This window comes from Eurosta solidaginis, chromosome 4 (assembly GCF_040869045.1).
Source record: "Eurosta solidaginis isolate ZX-2024a chromosome 4, ASM4086904v1, whole genome shotgun sequence".
In the NCBI taxonomy this organism is placed as follows: domain Eukaryota; kingdom Metazoa; phylum Arthropoda; class Insecta; order Diptera; family Tephritidae; genus Eurosta; species Eurosta solidaginis.
Window position 1 is genome coordinate 22,228,251 of NC_090322.1, and position 22,415 is coordinate 22,250,665.

Consider the following 22,415-nt stretch of genomic DNA (forward strand, 5'->3'; position numbering starts at 1 on the left):
GATCATTTGCGTACCTTCGAGAGATAAATTCTTGATGGTTTCCGGGATCATTACGGGACTTTTTCGGGGTTATTTTGAGTCCCTTTAGGCATCATTTCTGGATGATCTTCGGGATTCGTCCGGCATCCCGTCGGGGTCATTTCGGGACTTTTTCGCGACTAATACGGGATCATTTGGGGACCCTTTCGGCAACATTTCTGGATGGTTTTCGGGATCCGTCCGGGATCTCGTCAAGGTAATTTGGGGACTTTTTCGGGATCATTTGGGGGCTCTTCCGGCATCATTTCTGAATGGTTTTCGGGATCCGTCCGGGATCTCGTCGGGGTCATTTGGGGACTTTTTCGGGATCATTCGGGGGCTCTTCCGGCATCATTTCTGGATGGTTTTCGGGATCCGTCCGGGATCCCGTCGGGGTCATTTCGGGACTTTTTCGAGACTAATACGGGATCATTTGGGAACCCTTTCGGCATCAATTCTCGATGGTTTTCGGGATCCGTCCGGGATCTCGTCGGGGTCATTTGGGGACTTTTTCGGGATCATTTGGGGGCTCTTCCGGCACCATTTCTGGATGGTCTTCGGGATCCGTCCCGGATCTCGTCGGGGTAATTTGGGGACTTTTTCGGGATCATTTGGGGCTCTTCCGGCATCATTTCTGGATGGTTTTCGGGATCCGTCCGCGATCCCGTCGGGTTCATTTCGGGACTTTTTCGCGACTAATACGGGAACATTTGGGAACCCTTTCGGCATCATTTCTGGCTGGTTTTCGGAATCCGTCCGGGATCCCGTCGGGGTCATTTCGGGACTTTTTCGTGACTAATACGGGATCATTTGGGAACCCTTTCGGCATCATTTCTGGATGGTTTTCGGGATCCGTCCGGAATCCCATCAGGGTAATTTCGTGACTATTAGGGGATCATTTGGGGACCTTTCCGGCATCATTTCTGCATAATTTTCGGGATCCGTCCGGGATGCCGACGAGGTCATTTCGGGACTATTTCGGGATCCTTTGGGATGGTTTTTGGGATTCGTCCGGGATCCCGTCGGGGTCATTTCGGGACTTTTTCTCGACTAATACGGGATCATCATTTGGGGGCTCTTCCGGCATAATTTCTGGATGGTTTTCGGGATCCGTCCGGGATCCCGTCGGGGTCATTCCGGAACTTTTTCTCGACTAATACGGGATCATTTGGGGACCCTTTCGGCATCATTTCTGGAGAGTTTTCGGGATCCGTCCGGGATCCGGACGGGGTCATTTCGGGATCATTTGGGGTACCTACCGGCATCATTTCTCGATGGTTTTCGGGATTCGTCCGGGATCCCGTCGGGGTCATTTCAGGACTTTTTCGGGATCATTTAGGGTACCTTCCGGCATAATTTCTAGATGGTTTTCTGGATCAGTCCGGGATCCGGTCGGGGTCATTTCGGGACTTTTTCTCGACTAATACGGGATCATTTGGGGACCCTTCCGGCATCATTTCTGGATGGTTTTCGAGATTCGTCCGGGATCCCGTCGGGGTCATTTCAGGACTTTTTCGCCACTAATACGGGATCGTTTGGGGGCCGTTTCGCCATCATTTCTGGATGGTTTTTTGGATCGGTCCGAGATCCCGTAATGGTCATTTCGGCACTATTTAGGGATCATTTGGAAACCTTTCCGGCATCATTTCTGGATAGTTTCCGGGATCCGTCGGGGATCCCTTCAGGGTCATTTCGGGACTATTAAGGGATCATTTGAAGACCTTTCCGGCATCATTTCTGGATTGTTTTCGGTATACGTTCGGGATCCCGTCGGGGTCCTTTCGGGACATTTTCGGGATCATTTGGGTTCCCTTTCGACATCATTTCTGGATGGTTTTCGAAATTCGTCCGGGATCCCGTCGGGGTCATTTCAGGACTTCTTCGCCACTAATACGGGATCATTTGGGGACCCTTTCGCCTTCATTTCTGGATGGTTTTCGGGATCCGTCCGGGATCCCGTCAGGGTAATTTCGGCACTATTTGGGGATCATTTGGGAAACTTTCCGGCGTCATTTCTGGATAGTTTCCCGGATCCGTCGGGAATCCCTTCAGGGTGATTTCGGGACTATTAAGGGATCATTTGAGGACCTTTCCGGCATCATTTCTGGATAATTTTCGGGATAAGTCCGGGATCCCGTTGGGGTCATTTCGGGATCATTTGGTGTACCTTCGGCTTCATTTCTGGATGGTTTTCGGGATCCGTAAGGGACCCCGTCGGGGTCATTTCGGCACTTTTTCTCGACTAATACGGGATCATTTGAGGACCTTTCCGGCATCAGTTCTGAATAGTTTCCGGGATCCCGACGGGGTCATTTCGGAACTATTTCGGGATCATTTTGGGTACCTACCGACATCATTTCTGGATGGTTTTCGGGATCCGTACGGGATCCCGTCAGGGTCATTTCAGGACTCTTTCGGGATCATTTGGGTCCCTTCCGCCATCATTTCTGCATGGTTTTCGGGATCCGTAAGGGATCCCGTCGGGATCATTTCGGGATCATTTGGTGTACCTTTCGACATCATTTCTGGATGGTTTTCGGGATCCGTCCGGAATCAGGTCGGGGTTATTTCAGGACTTTTTCGGAATCATTTTGGGTACCTTCCATCATCATTACTAGATAGTTTTGGGGATCCGTCCGAGATCCCGTCGGGGTCATTTCGGGACTTTTTCGGGATCATTTAAGCATGGTTTTCAGGATTCGTCCGGGATCCCGTCAGGGTAATTTGTGGACTTTTCCGAAACTATTTCAGAATCATTTTGGGCCCTAATGATTCCTGAATGGATTTCGGGATCTGTCCGGGATCCCGGCGGGGCCTGTTAGGGGGCCGTTTGAGATCCCGTCAGGGACATTTCGGGACTTCTTCGGGACTATTTCGGGATCATTTCTGGATGGTTTTCGGGATCCGTCCGGAATTCCGTCGGGGTTATTTCACGACTTTTTCGGAATCATTTTCCGTAAGGGACCCCGTCGGGGTCATTTCGGCACTTTTTCTCGACTAATACGGGATCATTTGAGGACCTTTCCGGCATCATTTCTGGATAATTTTCGGGATAAGTCCGGGATCCCGTTGGGGTCATTTCGGGATCATTTGGTGTACCTTCGGCTTCATTTCTGGATGGTTTTCGGGATCCGTAAGGGACCCCGTCGGGGTCATTTCGGCACTTTTTCTCGACTAATACGGGATCATTTGAGGACCTTTCCGGCATCAGTTCTGAATAGTTTCCGGGATCCCGACGGGGTCATTTCGGAACTATTTCGGGATCATTTTGGGTACCTACCGACATAATTTCTAGATAGTTTTGGGGATCCGTCCGGGATCCCGTCGAGGTCATTTAGGGGCTTTTTCGGGGACAATACGGGATCATTTTTGGACCCTTCCGGCATCACTTCTGGATGGATTTCGGGATCTGTACGGGAACCCATCAGGGTAATTTCGGGACTTTTTCGGGACTATTTCGGGATCATTTGGGGACCATTTAGGGGTCATTCCATGACTTTATCTGTATTATTTCGGGATCATTTGAGGACCCTGCCGGCATCAATTCTTGATCGTTTGCCGGATCCATCAGGGTCATTTCGGGACCATGTTGGGATCATTCTGGATCCGTCCAGGATGCCGTGAGATTCATTTTGAGATTTTTTTGTTAATTTTTCGGGATAGTTTTGAAACCCTTCCGGGATCACATTTGGATCCGTGCGGGATTCCATCGGGGTCATTTTCGGCCTATTTCGTAATCATTTTGGGACCCTTCCGGAATCATTTCTTTATGGTTTTCGCTATCCGTTGTGGATCCCTCGGGGTCATTTCGGAACTTTTTCGGAGCTTTTTCTGGACTATGTCGGGATAATTTAGGAACCCTTCCAGGATGGTTTTTGAGATCCGTCCGGGAGCCCGTCAGGGTAATTTCGGAACTTTTTCGGGACTATTTCGGGATCAATTTGGTACCCTTCAGGGATCATTTCTGTGTGGTTCTCTGTATACATAAGTCTAGAATCGTGTCGTTGTCATTTCAGGTTTTTTTGGGACTACTTCGGGAACTTTTGGAGACACTTACGGGGCGTTTCTGGATGGTTTTCGGGATCCGTCCGCGATAGCGTCGGGGTCATTTCGTGGCTTTTTCTAGATAATTTCGTTATCATTTTGGGATCCTATCAGGTTATCAGCTCATAAAGTTCTTTTTTTTACTCAATTACAAAAATAAAATGCATTAGACAGAAAAAAAATTTTTAAACATATAACTTTATAAGCCGGCTAACGTGAATAGCCCACATATTTCATTATCTCCTTGCGGACGGGGCCGCGGGTAAAGGCTAGTTTATAATAATGCGATTGAAGAACCTAGGATGAGGTTGAATGATAGTAGATTGCAACTTTGTGTGTATAATCATTAAGAATTTAAAAACTTGTATTATGCAGAATATATGTTCAATATATAATTGTACTCTGCATAATGTATGTCCATGTTGTTGATAAGGAATGAAAAGTTGATTCCTTTATTCGTTTGAGGGTGATATGAAATTGTTATTGATTCGTGTCATGTTAATGATTTTAATATTGAGTTTTAAATATGATTTTAATTTCAATATGAAAGAATTAATATTTGGGAAAATATGTCAATAAAAATTATTGTAAGAAATTTTTTGCGATTTTTAAAATTGATTCTAGTAATTAGTTTAATTTTAAAAATTTTAAGTTATTTCTTTTTTCTGTATTTTTTTGTTGTTGTTTTAGAATTGAAAATGAGGTTATTGTTTGTATTTTGGGTTAGAAGATTTGTTGTTGTGAAAGTTCTTGTATACATAATTGATAAATGTATTTATTTATGTACTGGAGAAGAAGTTTACACAACCAAAAAATACTTAATATTACTGTAACTTGAAAAAAAAAAATTAATAACTTTTAATGCTTTTATTGATGTCATCAATAATACGTATTGAAATAAGATAACTTGATGTCTTCTTTGTATAATGGTTTAACAAAAGATTTAGGAATGGAACTTTTTTTTGATCACAATTAGCAGTATCGTATTAGTTTCTATATATGTACATACATATATAGAATTAGAATTTTCTTTTTTGAAAGTATTCAAAAATTCCATTTTCACAATACAACTATTAAAAATTATTCAAAAATCAAAGAATTAGGTACAAAGTATAATATACTATAGTACCCCCTTTTGCATAAGCGCTATGCGCACTGTTATGCTGAAAAAAAATTCTTTAATGGCTTTCTCTACTCCTACTTTTGCAAAGCTGTTAAACATTGTACCCTCTTCTGACCTTCGAAAATACACCGGTACCGGTTCACATAGCGTACATTTTCTGTATTTTCACCCGGTCATTCCACCATGGCTAGTTATTAAGGTTGTAACTGAAAAAATAAATTTTTTGACAGAAGAGAAATGAACTTAATTTAACTTAAATTAGGTGACCTAATCCTGTGAAAACAACTTCATAGCTTGAGAGGACATTAAAAGCAAATATGCAGATTTACAAGAGTAAAATAATGACGTATCGATTTTTTAAACGGTTTTATTTATTTCTTGTATGGAAACCAACTCGGTCTACTATATAGTCGACCCCTTTCCTTTTTTTGAAGTTTCTGGAAGTGCGGCGCTCAGGCATGATGAATTCGGCTGATGGCGAGCTATGACAATTTCCTACCACACGTGTGTGGGCATCCCCGTTTATTGTGGAGAACGTCGTTATCATCCTTGGGCAGCAATTAACAGGGGATGTAGTTGTTGATTTTTAAATTCGCGTCACATGACCGCCCCTACGGCCGATATCGGGATCAAATAGATGATGTTGCACAGATTTATGAGTTATAAATGCCTAACTTCGTCTCGCACGATGCGAATGGCGGCGAGAAACGGGTAAATGCGCCTTGGTGAAATAATGCTAGTTTCCGTGTGCTTTGGGACTGCGAGTATATTTCCCTGGCTTACTCCTGGGCTGATGCCGGCAAGAAGAGATAATGAGGGACAGGGGCTGCTGATCGGCATTGCTCAAAAATTGGCTACATATGTAGAAAGTAGCTATGGGGGCGTGCGTGTGAGCTGTAGGTTCCGTTTGGCGCGAGCAGCAGCGAGTACTTGTTGTGACTTGCTGAACCGCAGTGCTGCTAGAAGGTAGTTGGGGCACTTATGCGTTAACTACGTGACGGCAAAGTCTTATGCCGGCAAACACCGTTTTTAGTGTCGAGTAGCATAAACTCGCAGTTGAGGAAAGCAGGATACTGTAATAAGTTAAACTCTTACTTATCCAGAATCAACGCCGACAAATTGCCTTTCATCACCAGCAGTGATTGCTTTGTTGTATTTTTAGTTTTTCTCAATAAAGGGAAGTGAACACTTATTTTTTGAAACAGCTCATCATATCTGCTATGTTGTTGTTGTTGTAGCAGTGCTTCGCCCCGCTTAACAGCCGCGACCGATCACAAATTGTCATCAATATCCTCTAACGGGAGTCCAAGGAAACTTGCTGTTTCAACATAATGAAAGGGGTGTTAGAGGCGTTGGTTCCACATTACAATTAAAGAGATGGGTGGTGTCATGTGGGGACACATTGCAAGCGGGGCATACATTTTGTGTGTCGGGGTTGATTCTGGATAGGTAAGAGTTTAACCTGTTACAGTATCCAGAACGAAGTTGAGCAAGAGTGACACGCGTTTCCCTGGGGAGTATGCGTTCCTCTTCCACAAGTTTTGTGTACTTTTCTTTGAGTACTGAATTCACCGGGCAATTCCTGACATAAAGGTCCAACGCCTGTTTGTGGAGTTCACCAAGGACCTGCTTGTGTTTTTTTGCTTCAAACGGCTGGGTTCTCAGGTGCCGTATTTCCTCAAAATACTTACGGAGATGACTCCTTAAACCCCTAGGCGGTGTTGGTTCATCAATCAGATGTTTGTTTGGATGCCCAGGTTTCTGGGTATTCAACAGCAACTGTTTGGTTAGCATCTCATTTCTCTCCCTGGTGGAGAGTATTCTCGCCTCATTATGTAGATGGTGTTCTGGGGACATAAGAAGACAGCCCTTGGCGATTCTGAGAGCAGTATTTTGGCAGGCGTGTAGCTTCTTCCAGTGGGTAATTTTTAGGCTTGGCGACCATATGGGTGACGCGTAGCACGTAAACGGCTGGCCAATTGCTTGTATGTAGTAATGAGCGTTTTTTTATATTTTCCCCAGGTACTACCAGCAAGGGATTTGAGGATTTTATAACGGCTCTGAGTTTTCGGAACAATTGCGGCTGCGTGCTCACCAAAATGTAGATCCTGATCAAACGTCACAAGATTTTTGGGTGTAGGACAGTCGGTAGCGTAGTGCCATCGACGTGGATGTTCAAAATGGTCGACATTTGGGACGTCCATGTTGTAAATAAGGTTGCGGAAGATTTAGTCGGTGATAATGCCAGGTTTCGCGAGGCGAAAAACTGGAGAGATCAGGGGGGTAGCCGTTTATTCTGTTGCAGAGCTCATCGATCTGTGGGCCTGGCCTGTGGCCATTATTGTGCAGTCATCGGCGTATGAAACGATAGTGACTCCTTCTGGTGGTGAAGGTAGCTTAGATATGTAGAAATTAAACAAAAGTGAGGATAGGACACCACCCTGTGGCACCCCTTGTTTAATTCTTCTTGGTTTTGATGTTTCGTTTCTAAATTGCACCGATGCCTGCCGACCACCCAGATAATTTGCGGTCCACCTTTTAAGACATGGGGGAAGGGTAGGCCCTTCCAGGTCTTGCAGTAACGTGCCATGGTTGACCGTATCAAAAGCTTTTGATATGTCTAGCGCTACGAGTACTGTTCTATGGTGGGGGTTTAGATTTAAACCGCAATTTATCTGGGTGCTGATGGCATTTAGCGCGGTGGTGGTGCTATGGAGTTTTCTGAAGCCATGCTGATGACAGGCTAGCTGCAAATTTGCTTGGAAGTAGGGGAGCAAAATGGCTTCAAGCGTCTTTGCTACTGGCGATAGGAGAGATATCGGACGATACGACTCTCCTGTGTTAGCTGGTTTCCCAGGCTTTAGTAGCGGGACCACCTTGGCCATTTTCCATTTTTCGGGTATGACAAAGGTGGAAAGAGACAGGTTGAAGACATGTGCTAAGTATTTGAAACCCTCTTTCCCTAGGCTTTTAAGCATCGGCATGGCTATGCCGTCTGGGCCCACTGCTTTGGATGGTTTAGCGTGACCAATGGCATCTCTCTCTGGCGGTGATGGTAATTGGTGACGCGCTGAATTTATGTTTATGTGCGTGTCTGTTGGCCCTCCATCTATATTTGTCGACCGTAGAATGCATTACATATTGACGGCAGAAAGCGCTCGCGCATTTTTTCGAATCCGACAGCACTTTATCGCCGAAGGCGATGGAAACTTTGTCATTGTGCTTAGACGGATTCGATAGGGACTTTACGGTGGACCAAAGTTTACCCACACCGGTAGAGAGGTTACAACCTCTTAGGTGCTCCTCCCATTTTGCCCGCTTGTGTTCATCCACAAGCAATCTGATACGTTGGTTTATATCCCTTATTTGGGGGTCGCCTGGGTCGAGCTGTCTTATAAGGTCACGTTCTCTCGCTAAATTTGTGCCTCCGCCGGTAAGTGGGGCCGAATTTCGGGAATTCTCCCGGCGGGAATGAAAAGTGCCGAGGCGGATTCAATGACTTTGCGGAATGCTCCCCTTGGCGGGCAACAGTCGGGATAGGGAGGGCAGCAAAGAGGTTGTCTGTAAAAGATTTGTATTCGTCCCACTTTCCTTTTTTAAAGTGCGTTTTTCTGTAACGATGAAGTCGGCGGTACGCTCGAACGAAATAAGTATAGGCAGATGGTCGGATGCCAATGTTACCATCGGCTGCCAGTTGACGCAGTTTACGAGTTCTGCGCTCACGATTCAGATATCCGGCGAACTGTGACAGCTTCCTACCATACGCGTGGGGGCGTCTCCGTTTATTGTGCAGAACGTCGTTTCTTCTATTTGATCCGCCAACATCTCACACCTACTGTCCGCCCGCGAGTTTGAATGCCATAGATCGTGATGGGCATTAAAGTCGCCTAAGATAATGCGATTGTTGCCAGTGAGTAAGGCGCTAACTTTAGGGCGGTATCCACTGGGGCAACAGGTGGCAGGAGGGATGTAGATGTTGATGATTTCTAGGTTTGCATCGCCTGACCGGACAGATAGGCCTTGACGTTGTAAGACATTGTCCCTGCAGTCGATGCCAGGATCAAATATATGATATTGCACTGAGTGGTGTATGATAAACACGAGACCGCCTCCAATTCCGCTCTCGTGATCATTTCTATGGACATTACACCCGGATGATGTCTGCAAAGCAGATCTTGCTGGAGTTGTTGGCGCCGCGGGGCGCGAGCAGCAGCGGGTACTAGTTGTGGCTTGCTGAGCAGCTGGGCTGCTAGAAGGTAGTGGTGGGGCGCTAAGGCGTAGACTACGGGACGCCCTTGGACGTGAACAGCAAGGAGCCATAAAAGATTTATAAAAGTTACGTGGACGTCGGGTTTTGGAATCAAGCCCAGAACAACCTGTCCGATGCAACCATCTCTTACACGAGACACACTTAACAGAGTATGACCGTCCTAAAAAGATTCTTTTCCGGCAGATGCAGCAAAACCATTTCTCAGGTCCGGTGTCAGGAGACGGACCCGGGATGGATTCGATACCTTCCCGGAGCAAGAGAATATGGAGCAGTCCCGCTGCAAGGAGCTGCTGGGAGGATGACAATTTGTGGGAGGGACGCAACAAATTAAATGGGGTTACACTGAAATGACAGTCCTTGGTCGGGAAAAATCCCGAGTCGCTCCGGTACATAGAACCGACTGCCTTGGGAAGCGCCCAAGCTCATATCTGCTATCTTACCCATCTATTTAAATACCTTTTTTTCATTTTAAAGTGCAAATATGTCAACAGGCACGTTTTGTCCCTATCTTACTTACCAAGCCAAATATTGACTCGTTTAACTCTTTCCCACATAGGATGCAAATAAGACTCCCCGGCACAATAAAATAGGGGGACTCATTTAACCTTACAAAGTGTGAAAACTTATAAATTTATCTAGTGCGTAAACGAACTGTCAAATTTTGTAAGAAAAATCATTTACACAATTTGTATAAATTTACGCCCACAAAGAAATGCAACCTTGCAAACCATCATTTCGTCAGAAATCTCCAACATCAGCAAGTCACTTATAAGAATATCTTAGTAAAGTCGTTTTAGTTTTGATTTTTCACTTAAGCTTCGTATTTTTTAATTTGTATAGTAATCAAAAAATTTTGTTTGCCAATAATACAGCTGATCGACAAATAAATTTATCAAGGCTATTACTAGGTGCGTTCATATAACACAGCGTGTGTAAATTGATATAATTTTACACCTTATAAATGTATATGCTTTATGAGCCCCCCCTAATGTCTTGCAAAAGAACAACCGTTATGTTTCGATTTTAGAAGGTGATATAGATGAAATATTTTGAAGGGGGACTGGTATAATTGATTTAGTATTTGACAGTAATATTGTTACCATTATTTTATTCAACACTGTACGATTGTGTGAGTTTATTATGAATAAAAAAATACAAATCAGATGCTGGTCCTTATTCTTAAGTTAAAAAATGAATATAAGGCAATGATCATTTTCAATCAAAACAACACAAATCGAAGATACGAATAAAAATCAGAGGTAATCATTATTCGTGAGTAAAAAAAAATAAAATAAAAAATAAAATTGTATATTAATTAATGATCAGAAAATGAAAAATGGCTTAAATCAATTTCAATAATTACTTTAAATTGAAAAGTAAAACTCAGTAAATAATAGTTATAATTAATCAGAATAATAGAAATCTAATAGTAATGATTTACTGATTTAAATTTTATAACTTATAATGATTACCGTCTTTGCTTATTTTGTTTCTTATGTTTGTTTCGACTTCTCTTTCGACGATTGTTGATTTTTATTCTTAGATATTTCTCGCCTTAATTTAGTCTCTACTTCCCTTAAGGCTTTCATGTTTTGTTTACGTGTCTTCGAATCTTCGTCTTTGTGCGTTGCTAAATGTACACGTCGTTTCGAAGCTGAAGGAAAAGCTTGCGGACAAAACTCACATCTAAAAACATTGGCACCCAGATGAACATGTAAATGTTTGATCAATGCAGTACTATCTTTAAAGGCGCGTTCGCAGTATTTACATTTGTGTGGCTTTTCACCGGTATGGATGTTCAAATGACGCCGCAGATGAGATTTTGCCACAAAGCTATTGAACGTGACAAAATAAAAAACTTTAATAAATTCACAGTATAATGTTCCGATGCGGTTTTTATGGTGACTCACCCCTTATCACAAAACCCGCACTTATGCGGCTTTTTACCACTGTGATATAGTTTATGTCTACTAAACTGTCCTGTGGAGATCATTTTGCCGCAAATATCGCACGCTTTCCGTTTTCCACCTTCTTGAAGTCTTTTTTGTCTAAAAAACAAAAAAAAATTAAATAAAACACATAAACAAAGCACACAAAAAAAAAAACTACCAATTATCCGCTCGCTACCTACATCAGCGACTCGGAATTTCCTTTTTCCGACGAAGGGCTGTAATTTCAGTGTAACCTCATTTAATTTGTTGCATTCCTCCCACAAATTGTCATGCTCGTAGCAGCTCCTTGCTGCTGGACTGCACCATACCCTCCTGCTCCGGGAAGGTATTGAACCCAACCCCGTCGTTGTGGCTCTGCTGCATATGACGGAAAAGAATCTACCTCAGACGGTCATACTCATGCCGGTGTGTGACGTGTGAAACCAAACAGTTCCTGTTGAATACCCAGAAACTTGGGCATTCCAACAGACATCTGATTGACCCAGTCCAGGGGCCTAAGGAGTCATCTCCGTAAGCATTTTGAGGAAATACGGCACCTGAGAACCCAGCCGTATGAAGCAAAAAAACACAAGCAGGTCCTTGGTGAACTCCACAAACAGGCGTTGGACCTTTATTCCGGGAATTGCCCGGTGAATCCAGTACTCAGGGAACAGTACCCAAAACTTGCGGAAGAGGAACGCATACTCCCAAGGGAAACGCGAGTCACTCTAGCTCAACTTCGTTCTGGATACTGTAACAGGCTAAACTCTTACCTATTCAGAATCAACCCCGACCTACAAAATGTATGCCCCGTTTGCAATGTGTCCCCACATGACACCAACCATATCTTCAATTGTAATGTGGAACCAACGCCTCTAACACCCCTCTCATTATGGTCCACCCCTGTTGAAACTGCAAGTTTCCTTGGACTCCCGTTAGAGGATATTGATGACAATTTCTGATCGGTCGCACCTATTGGATGGCGAAGCATTGCTACAACAACAACAAGAACAACGTGTGAAAGATGGTTGCATCATTCGTTTGCTGCTCCCTGTTGCTTTGCTTATATTTTTTTTTTTGCAATTTTAAACAAATTCGCAACAATAACTAAGCTTTTAATTTGTTAACAAAAATAGAAATGCGCAACAAAATTTCAAATGGCAAATAAGCTGACTTCGAAAATTCGAAATTCCTATTCCCCAATTATTGTTCCCCCTATGAAAAAAGAATTGGAGGAATTTTTCCGCGGGAATAAAAAAAAAATCCGCGAGAACAAAATTCCGAGGGAATATTTAGAATTGGGCTGTATATGTATATTTCAATTTTGCGTTAGGGATAGCAGAGCTGTACCATTATACCTATGTTATGATTACATAGTTCTGTGAAGGACATGATATATTCTTACTCTATAGCCTTTTCCTCCAAGTGTTGCTGCTTTAGTTTAGCCTCTTCTTCCTTTAACGCTTTCATATTTCGTTCACGCGTCTCTCGATCATCGTCTTTATGCGTAGGTAAATGTAAACTTAGCTTCAAAGCTGTAGTAAAACCTTGCGGGCAAAATTTACATCTATAAACATTATCGCTCAGATGATTACGTAAATGTGTCATCAGTGCACTATGTACAATGAATGCGTTCTCGCAGTATGTACATTTGAATGGTTTTTCCCCAGTATGAATGCGCATATGAATTTTTAGATCGTTATTAACTCTAAAGCTATCCAATTGTAGAATGAATTAAAATAAGTGCGTTCAGTTGATGTTTTTATAATAACTTACCGCTTTTCACAGATATCGCATTTAAGAAGCTTTGGCTCATTATGAATTAGTTTGTGTTTTTCTAATATGGACTTGATAATACTTTTACCACAAATATCGCATGGTTGTCTATCCCTACTTTCATGAGTTACGCTATGCTGTTTTAGGTTGCTGCATATAATAAATACATAAAAAACAAATTAAAAAAAAAAAATGAATTCAAATGATACCAATTTCACAGAGAAAAATAATGAAATCACGATTTTGTTTAATGAAAAAAAAAATATATATAATAATAATAATAATAAATGAAAGGCGCGATAACCTCCGCAGAGATTTAAGGCCGAGCTTCTCTTCCAATTTGTGTTGTGCTCCTTTTAACTTTTCCTATAAATTGGAGGAGTTTTTCATGGCAGAAATACACTCCGAGAGCTTGCCATGTTTAATGAAATAATTAAATTTTCACACAGGACCATCTGTCAGCAGCCCCAACAAAATATTACTCTTTTACAAAAATAGTTAAAATGGATAGCGGTCGTTTCCACCTTAACTATTAAGGCAATCAAAACTAAAATGCATGCACAATTACTCATAGATGTTGCACCTAACCAAATATGTCCCATACTATCTTTTTTTTTACATTGACAATAAAATCCGAATCATCAAGCAAAACGTACTAGATTTTTGACTCCATTAGGCATTCAATAAAGCAGTAATGATATAAAAAAGGATTTTTTATTTTGTATGGAATATTGAATTCAAAAAGGGCTTTAATGTAGAAACCACGATTATAATTAAATTTCTGTGTGAAATTGGTATAACGATATAGTTAGCTTAATATAACCAATTTTAAATTTTACAGGAGAAGCAAGAAAACATATTATTCACTGTATGCAGATCTGGCTTTTTAAAAGTGATATAGGTTATGATAGAACTTAAAAAAAAAAGTATCGATACCGATACTCATTTACGATACTCGGATCAGAGTATAGATACATACTTCGTAAAAGTAATCGAGTATGTTCTAAGCCCCCTAACCATTGGTCTGAGTTATTTTTTGATAAAACTTACCGTTTACGAAAAAAAACTCAAAAATCTGAAATTTTGACCTTTGACTCGAGTAATTTTTTTTTAGCTCAAATAGGATAGAGGACTTTTAATTTTAATATTTTTATGGTTAACTAGAGGTCCTCACTAAAATTTGGCTTTGTAGTAATTTTTGTTATTTTAATTGTCTAAATTAGCCGTTCTAATATTAAAATAGCCACTCTCAATACAAATCAAAAAACAAGTATGAAAAAGTTGTTAACGTTACAGTGCTTATGGATTCATTTTAAGAGTGCATTAAAAGAAAAAAAGTTTTGTTAAGCACATTTGTAAAAAGGAAAGGAAAGGTCGGTAAAAATGAGACTCACCATATATTCATATCGGCTGCTGAGTGGAATATCACCAAATCTCGGCTGCCGTTTCAAAAACTTCCTTTCCCAGAATTCGTTTGAAGAACGCCCTATCTTAGAATTTGTTTCATAAACACTCCAGCTATTGTCAAAATGTGTTGTATATGAGCTCAGATCGGTCATTTTTGAAACCAAATCTGAGTTAGGGCGTTCTTCAACCGAATTCTGTGATAGGGCATTTCTAATATACGGGGTTATTCAAATTTTTTCTGAGAAAGGTGCTTTTCGAAACGGCACCCGAGACCGGGTGATATTCCACTCAGCAGGCGATATGGATATAAGGTTTCACATCAGGTTTTTGTGTCTTTCGTTTTACGGATATGTTTAGATATGTTTTTTTTTTATTAACTTTTAGAATAAATCCATTTTTAACTGCCGGCCGTTCAAACTCTGAACCCTATTGTATATTCTTACGATTTCAATGAGAATGATTTCCCACACTCTGAGCACGAGTATGGTCGCTCGCCGGTATGCATACGTATATGGCGCTTTAGCTTAGATGAAGTTGTAAAATCTGTGAATTAACGATCAGTAAAATGAATATCATTTACAATTACACTCTCTTATAAACCTTTACCCTTGTTGCAGAAATTGCACGAATATTTTCGTTTGGGTTTTGGCGGCTGCTGAATTTTCTTATTGGCCAAATTTTGCTTTAATTTAGCCTCCTCCTCCTTTAAGGCTGTCATATTTCGCTCCCGCGTTTCTGGATCTTCGTCTTTGTGCGTAGTTAAATGCGTACGTAACTCCGTAAAGTGAGGAAAAGTTGATGGGCAAAACTCACATCTATGAATATTTTTGCCCAGATGTGTACGTAAATGCGACAGCACTGAACCGCTTACAGCAAAGGTGCATTCGCAGTATTCGCATTTGTATGGTTTTTCACCGGTATGAGTACGTATATGACGGCGTAGATTTAGAGCGTAAGTAAAGCTTTTTAACCGAACCAAAATGAAAAGTTGAAATAAATTAGGGTACGTTAAGATGATGTTTGTATTATAACTTACCGCCTTTCACAAAATTTACATTTATGCGGCTTTTCATTACTATGAATTAGTTTGTGTGTTTTTAAATGCGATACCACAATATTTTTACCACAAATATCGCACGGTTGTCGTTTGATCCCTTCATGAGTTTCTTTGTGTTTGACCAGGGCAGGATTGTTAGTATATCTCAGTGGACAGTAGGGACATACGTAAGGCCTATCTTCACAGTTATTGAGACGATGCATTCGAAGGTGCCTGTATATTATATAGATAATAAAGTAAAACAAGTATATAATTTATTATCTCGTGTCAAAATGTATTGAATTTATGCTCAGATATGGCGTTTTGAAATTCTGAAAAATATGGGGAGTGATGTTAAACGACGCGTATTGACCTCGACAAAGAATAACCTGAAGACAGACAATTTTTTATCTCTGTCCGGAGATATTTGCATTTAAAGTTGGCGATTTTCATGTGGTTGTCGTAATGTTGTTGTACAAACGCTCTTCAGTTTCAACATTCCATATCAAAAAGGCAGTAAAATGCACTTACTGCTTTTGAGGAACTTGAATGCCAATAAATTTCTGTGATTACAATTTTTACTCATTAACTAAGTAAATACTCATTTCAAATTCACAATTAAAGATAAAGCAAGTTCTCGAAAGTTTTCTTGAAAAATCTTAAATTTCCCAGATAAAAATTCAATATTCTCCGATTTTACTTATTATACTTTACTGCCTTTTTGCTATGGACGGCAGTACATATGTATTTTGTTTTGATTTCTATGGTTTCTAGACTGTGGGAACACCCCTATTAATATCAGATTTTCCGCGTGAACTTTTTCTTAAAAACCTTAAAAATACCAATTAATAGAAACCTTCTTCAAAGGGCGCGGAAAGCTCTCCTAGCATTAGCGAAATAGGTAGAATGGTTTTGCATGGAAAGAAATACGCACCTTGGCAACAAAAATGATTTCCCACAAGCTGAACACAAGTGTGACCGCTCGCCTGTATGTTTACTTTGCTCATGAATCTTTAGCTCATACGTATTTCTAAAACCTGTTTATTAAAGAAATATAAATTAAATACCGTACGCAATCATATTTTTCTTTTTATAAACCCTTACCCTTGTTGCAAATATTGCAGAAATGTTGTTTTAAATTTCGATTTGGTTTTTCTTTGGTATGTCGTATTCTTATATGTTTCGTTAATAAAAATTGGGTTTTATACTTTTTTTTACACACCTCACAAGTATATACATATTTACTGTTATTGTGTTTTTTATCGTCTTGATTTTGTTGCGAATCCTTTTTTTGAAAACGACTACTGCGCCGTAAATCTTTTGGGTCTTGCTCACTGCGGGTTTTATGACGCTTCAAATGTTTGTTTAAATTGTTAAGCTTCTTAAAAGATTTTTTACATAGATGGCAGTTGTGGAGCGACGAACTATGAAGAGTAATAAATTCATACATGGCTAAGTATATATAGTAGGCTAGCTATACTTGTGTTCGAGTTGTAGATATCGCATCATCATCAATGCTATCAACTCGTTGCGCCATTGCAGCACATCTGCTCTAGCATAAATAATATACCTCGCATTCCAATGAAGAGTGATCCAGATACTGATAAAAATTTAACAAGCAAATCGAACAAATTCATCCATATGGATCACATTGTTGTTGCATTTGCATGTTAAATTTCTATATCCGTATCTGGATCACAACAATACAGTCAAGTAAATTGGGGCACATACGAATTAACAGTTTTATGCAATTTGTTTTTCTTTAAATGGATTGCAAACTGTATGGCGCTGTTTCTTGCAATATTTTGCGCGAGCGTGGCCAAGTTTTCTCCACTACCTTCGGTTGTTGCAATTTTGCCATTTCTGATATGACGATCTTTGATTAGTTTTCGGCGATAAAGAAAGAGCCTTCCCGAATGTTGATGGTCTTTCGCCGGTTGTAGATCCGGCACTTTCCGGTAACAAGCACCATTAAAATATAAGCCCGACCCTAGTTCCATGATTAACTTGGGGTCGCGAGAGCTAAAGAAACAACATTCGCCACGGGTAGGTGGGGTCAATTTGTACAACACAACCTCTTAAGTCATTTGGGTATTTTCGTCGCCTCTTACGGCAGGCAATTAAAATATAAAGGTAATTCTTTACTTTAGCGCCCAATAATGTAAGTAAGTTCGGGTGTAACCGAACATTATATACTCAGCGTGAGCTTCAATTGTACATTTCACTTCAGATAAATTACTTTTCTACATAACACGTGGCACCGCCCGTTTAAAAAAAATGGCTCCCCATTTCCTCTTACAATAAAACTCGATAAGTGAAATATCATTGATTCAAAACTATTTTTTGCTAAGTTATAGCTTATTATTAAGCTTGTTTTATATCTAAGTTGCCGTGGTCTTTAACCGATCCCGTTCATTTTTACTAGAAATATTTTCTGCTGTAAGGAAAATATCTGTACACAATTTCATTACGATATTTTAATTTTTCTTCGAGTTATGGCTCCCGAAACATAAAAAATTGCTTAGTCGTAAAAGGGGCGGTGCCACACCCATTTTCAAAAAATTTAGTGTTTTCCAATTTAATGTTATAATTCAATTCAGAAAGTAAAGTTCTATTGATATAAAGCTCTTTTTCCCTAAGATATACGGTTACTCACAAAAGTAAGTACACACTTTGTTTATGCTGAAAAAACTCAAATGCAGTAGCCCACAGCTTAATTGATAATTTTCATCTTAAATATCGCAAATTCCCTAACAGAAACCACATTCAAAAAAATGTCAGAGGTTATTCAAAGGTAAGGAGAATTAATCAAAATTTCAAAAACGACTATCAAGATTTTCAATTTTTTTCAGAATTTCTAGAAAATTTTTGAGTATGCAGTTTTGTAACCCAATAAATTTTAGTATAATATCGTGCAAGTTAGAAATAGCTCAACATTTTTCCTGAATTTTCTGAATTTTTTTCGGCGAGGGTGTTGAGCAATTTCTTACATACATCACATGAACAAAAATGCATTTTGTATGTGGGAAATTGCTCAACACCCTCGCCGAAAAAAATTCTGAAAATTCAGGAAACATTTTGAGCTATTTATAACTTGAACATTATTACACTAAAATTTATTGGGTTACAAAACTGCATACACAAAAATTTTCTAGAAATTCTGAAAAAAAAAAATTTAAAATTTTGATGGCTATTTTTGAAATTTTGATTAACTCTCCTTACCTTTGAATAACCTCTGACATTTTTTTGAATGTAGTTTCCGTTAGGGAATTTGTGATATTTTAGATAAAAATTATCAATTAAGCTGTGAGGCACTGCATTTGAGTTTTTTTCAGCATAAACCAAGTGTGTACTTACTTTTGTGAGTAACTGTAGCTTATTATTTTCGTCTACGACCCTTTTAAAAATCTTTTATATAAAAGTGGGCGTGTTCTTTAACCAATTTCATCCATTTTTTCTTGAAATATTTCCTGCTATAGGGAAAATTTGTGTACCCAATTTTATTACGATCCGTTAATTTTTCTTCGAGTTATGGCTCCCGAAACGTGGAAAATTGCTTTTTTAAAATTTGAAGTTTTTCCTATTTACTGTTATAAATCCACTTGGGAAATGAAATACCATTGATATAAAGCTCTTTTTTGCAAAGATATAGCTTATTTTATTCGTCCACGATCCTTTAAAAAATCTTTTATATAAAAGTGGGCGTGGTCTTTAACCGATTGCGTTAATTTCTTCCAAGCATTCCATATAGTAAAGGCAACCTCTCTGCCCAATCTTGTTACGATAGGTTTAACGATTTTTGATTTATGATTAATATTTGTAAAATTGATTTTATCACAAGTGGGCGGTGTCAAGCCCATTTTAAATTTTTTTTTTCAAATTTTTACCAAGTCTCAATATCAGTCCACATGTCAAATTTCAACATTCTAGGTGTATTATTTACTAAATAATCAGGTTTTTGTGTTTTCCAAAATGTTATATATTTGTTTTATCAGCCTATTGATAAATGATTCAAGGTTCGATTCGAGCTCAAGGCCAGAACAATATTTTTTTTCTAATTATAATTATTGTTATTTTTTAATTTTTGTAAATTTGAAAAATTGTATTTTGTTTTTGGAATAGTAAGTAGAAAATTTTTTCTTTATACCTGTACAGCCAACCGTTATCCAATGAAAGTTAATATACTCTGTGTGCAAAGCACGCTGAGTATAAAAATATCGGTGGAGATGTCAAGACGTGCTTTAAACTTATGAACACAAATAAAAATTGTATTTCGGTCAATAGATATTTGCAAAAGTGGAACATTTTCATTTGGTTGTAATTTTGTAGAAATGTGTTTTGCTCGGATATAATTTTCATCTACAAACCAGAACTAGACCCACCCATGATAATTTGCTTCTTGATTTACTCACAAGTGCGAATGTACGTCTGATCCCCCCCGGGTTAAGGGGCCTAGAATATACACGCGGTAGGTTTGCCTGCCGTATTGATTCAAGGGGTTACCAGCGCAATATATAGCTTCTCCAACCCAATTGTCAACCTCACCTACCCGTGGCGAATCATATTTCATTAACAGCCTAGGCTCTGGGCACCCCAAGTTCGTCATGGAACTAGGGGTTGGAGAGGGCGGGATGGCCTAGAAGGTTTAATGTGGCCATATAAATCATTCCCGAGATGCTTGGGATAGTACCTTAAAGGTGCTTTGTTAACGTACCGGATCAATATCCGGTAAAGTACCATCAATATCGATAACACTCCCCAAAACCTTCAGGGAGTGTTTTTATCGTTAATACACCAACAAAAACATCCCATTTTCCCGCAATACATATTCATTCACCGAAGAACAGTAGCGAATGAAGACAAAGGGATGAAAAATTGTGCAGCGAAACAGTATAAACATATTGCTTAAACCGGTTTTCTTATCTATGCCCCGTTTAAGTCACATTGAAGCAATACTGCTGTAATTATTTGGCTGCTCGAACACTCCTAACTTACATCATATTTATTTGTATTTCCTCGGGTTCTATGGAAATTTCATCATGCTTCACAAAAATTGTTGAATGTATTGTGTCACCATCGCTATACTCAATGTGTGGATCATCACCTTTAATGTGCTCGTTTTTGACCGATTGGCTTGACTCGCTTTGGGAATCATTACAGTTTTTCCCAGATAGTGTTGAATGTCTAGTATCATCATCGCTATACACAATGTTCGATTCATTATCATGAATGGACTCATTTTTGATAAATTCGCATAACTCGCCTTGTGAATTTCTACAGTGATCCAGTGCCTGATCGATGTTTTCTATATGATCAGAAGTATTTGATTGTACTGCTTCCTTCTTAGTTACCTGCTCTTTTGGTTCAGTAAATTGTGCTTGTGTTAAAAGAACATCATCGCTATACACAACGTTGGATTCATTATCATGAATGGACTCATTTTTGATAAATTCGCATAACTCGCCTTGTGAATTTCTACAGTGATTCAGTGCCTGGTCGATATTTTCTATATGACCAGAAGTATTTGATTGTACTGATTCCGGCTTAGTTACCTGCTCTTTTGGTTCGGTAAATGGTGCTTGTGTTAAAAGAACATCATTGCTATACACAATGTTGGATTGATTATCATGAATAGACTCATTTTTGATAAATTCGCATAACTCGCCTTTTGAATTTCTACAGTGATGCAGTGCCTGGTCGATATTTTCTATATGACCAGAAGTATTTGATTGTATTGTTTCCGGCCTAGTTACCTGCTCTTTTGGTTCTGTAAATGGTGCTTGTGTTGAAAGAACTCTGATATTACTTCGTCTTTCGTCTTGATTTGCTTTATCCATGGTTGATACGTCCGATGAAAGGATCATCTATGCTCTTAGGGATGAAAGGATACATCATTGTTTACTATATAGTTTGGCAGCATAAGTAGAGGTTATGTTGCGAATAGAGTGGAAGGCAGTGGACTAGGCAGTCGAATGTCATATAATGAAGGAATGGTGTTCGGAGATTTTTCAAAGTTGAAAAAAAAAATGATAAAAGCTTTAATATAAATAAAACTATTGTTTTAATAACAACAAAAACGCCATATATATTCTGTATACATAAATTTGTAAGGATTATCTCACCTTAAAATTTGAATTAAGTAATCTAAAGTTTTTTTTTGAAACTGAGTCGAGAACTGTGCGTGTGAATGTGCGAATTTTCACAGATCAGCTGTTAGTTGCGCTACTTGGTAAAATTTACAATGCTAGTATGTATCCCATTGTAAATTTTACCAAGTAGCGCAACTAACAGCTGATCGGTGAAAATTCGCACATTCACACGCACAGTTCTCGACTCAGTTTCAAAAAAAACTTTACATTATTTAACTCAAATTTTAAAGTGAGATAATCCTTACGAATTTATGTATATATATAATATATAAGGCGTTTTTGTTGTTATTAAAACAATAGTTTTATTTATATTAAAGCTTTTATCATTTTTTTTTTAACTTTGAAAAAACTCCGAACACCATTCCTTCATTATATGACATTCGACTGCCTAGTCCACTGCCTTCCACTCTATTCGCAACATAACCTCTATTTAAGCTGCCAAACTATATAGTAAACAATATTTTTATTTTATTTTATTTCACCTGGCGTGGTGCCATGAAAAAACCGAACCAAATTGAAAATAAATTGAAAATAACCTGGCCTGGTGCCATTTTAAATACCAGTTTACAAAGCACGGATAGTTAAATACAAATAGCATGCTCATTAGGGGGACTCATGTAACCGTATAAATGCCTTATAAAGTGTGTAAACGTATAAATTT

At 39.4% G+C, this 22,415-nt stretch overlaps 1 protein-coding gene across 1 annotated transcript in view; it reads right to left on the reverse strand.

Moving 5' to 3' along the window:
- The window catches only part of LOC137248427 (uncharacterized), an 87,760-nt gene extending 66,235 nt beyond the window's left edge, over positions 1–21,525 (reverse strand). The window contains exons 1-10 of the mRNA XM_067779365.1: positions 20,601–21,525; positions 16,710–17,029; positions 16,540–16,642; positions 15,606–15,839; positions 15,176–15,531; positions 15,013–15,112; positions 13,163–13,312; positions 12,792–13,100; positions 11,366–11,503; positions 10,953–11,288 (exon numbers count right to left, since the gene is read on the reverse strand). Of these exons, the coding sequence (XP_067635466.1) occupies positions 10,953–11,288; positions 11,366–11,503; positions 12,792–13,100; positions 13,163–13,312; positions 15,013–15,112; positions 15,176–15,531; positions 15,606–15,839; positions 16,540–16,642; positions 16,710–17,029; positions 20,601–21,469 (2,915 nt within the window). The 5' untranslated portion in view covers positions 21,470–21,525. The remainder of the gene's footprint in view (positions 1–10,952; positions 11,289–11,365; positions 11,504–12,791; positions 13,101–13,162; positions 13,313–15,012; positions 15,113–15,175; positions 15,532–15,605; positions 15,840–16,539; positions 16,643–16,709; positions 17,030–20,600) is intronic.
- Positions 21,526–22,415: the final 890 nt, after the last annotated feature.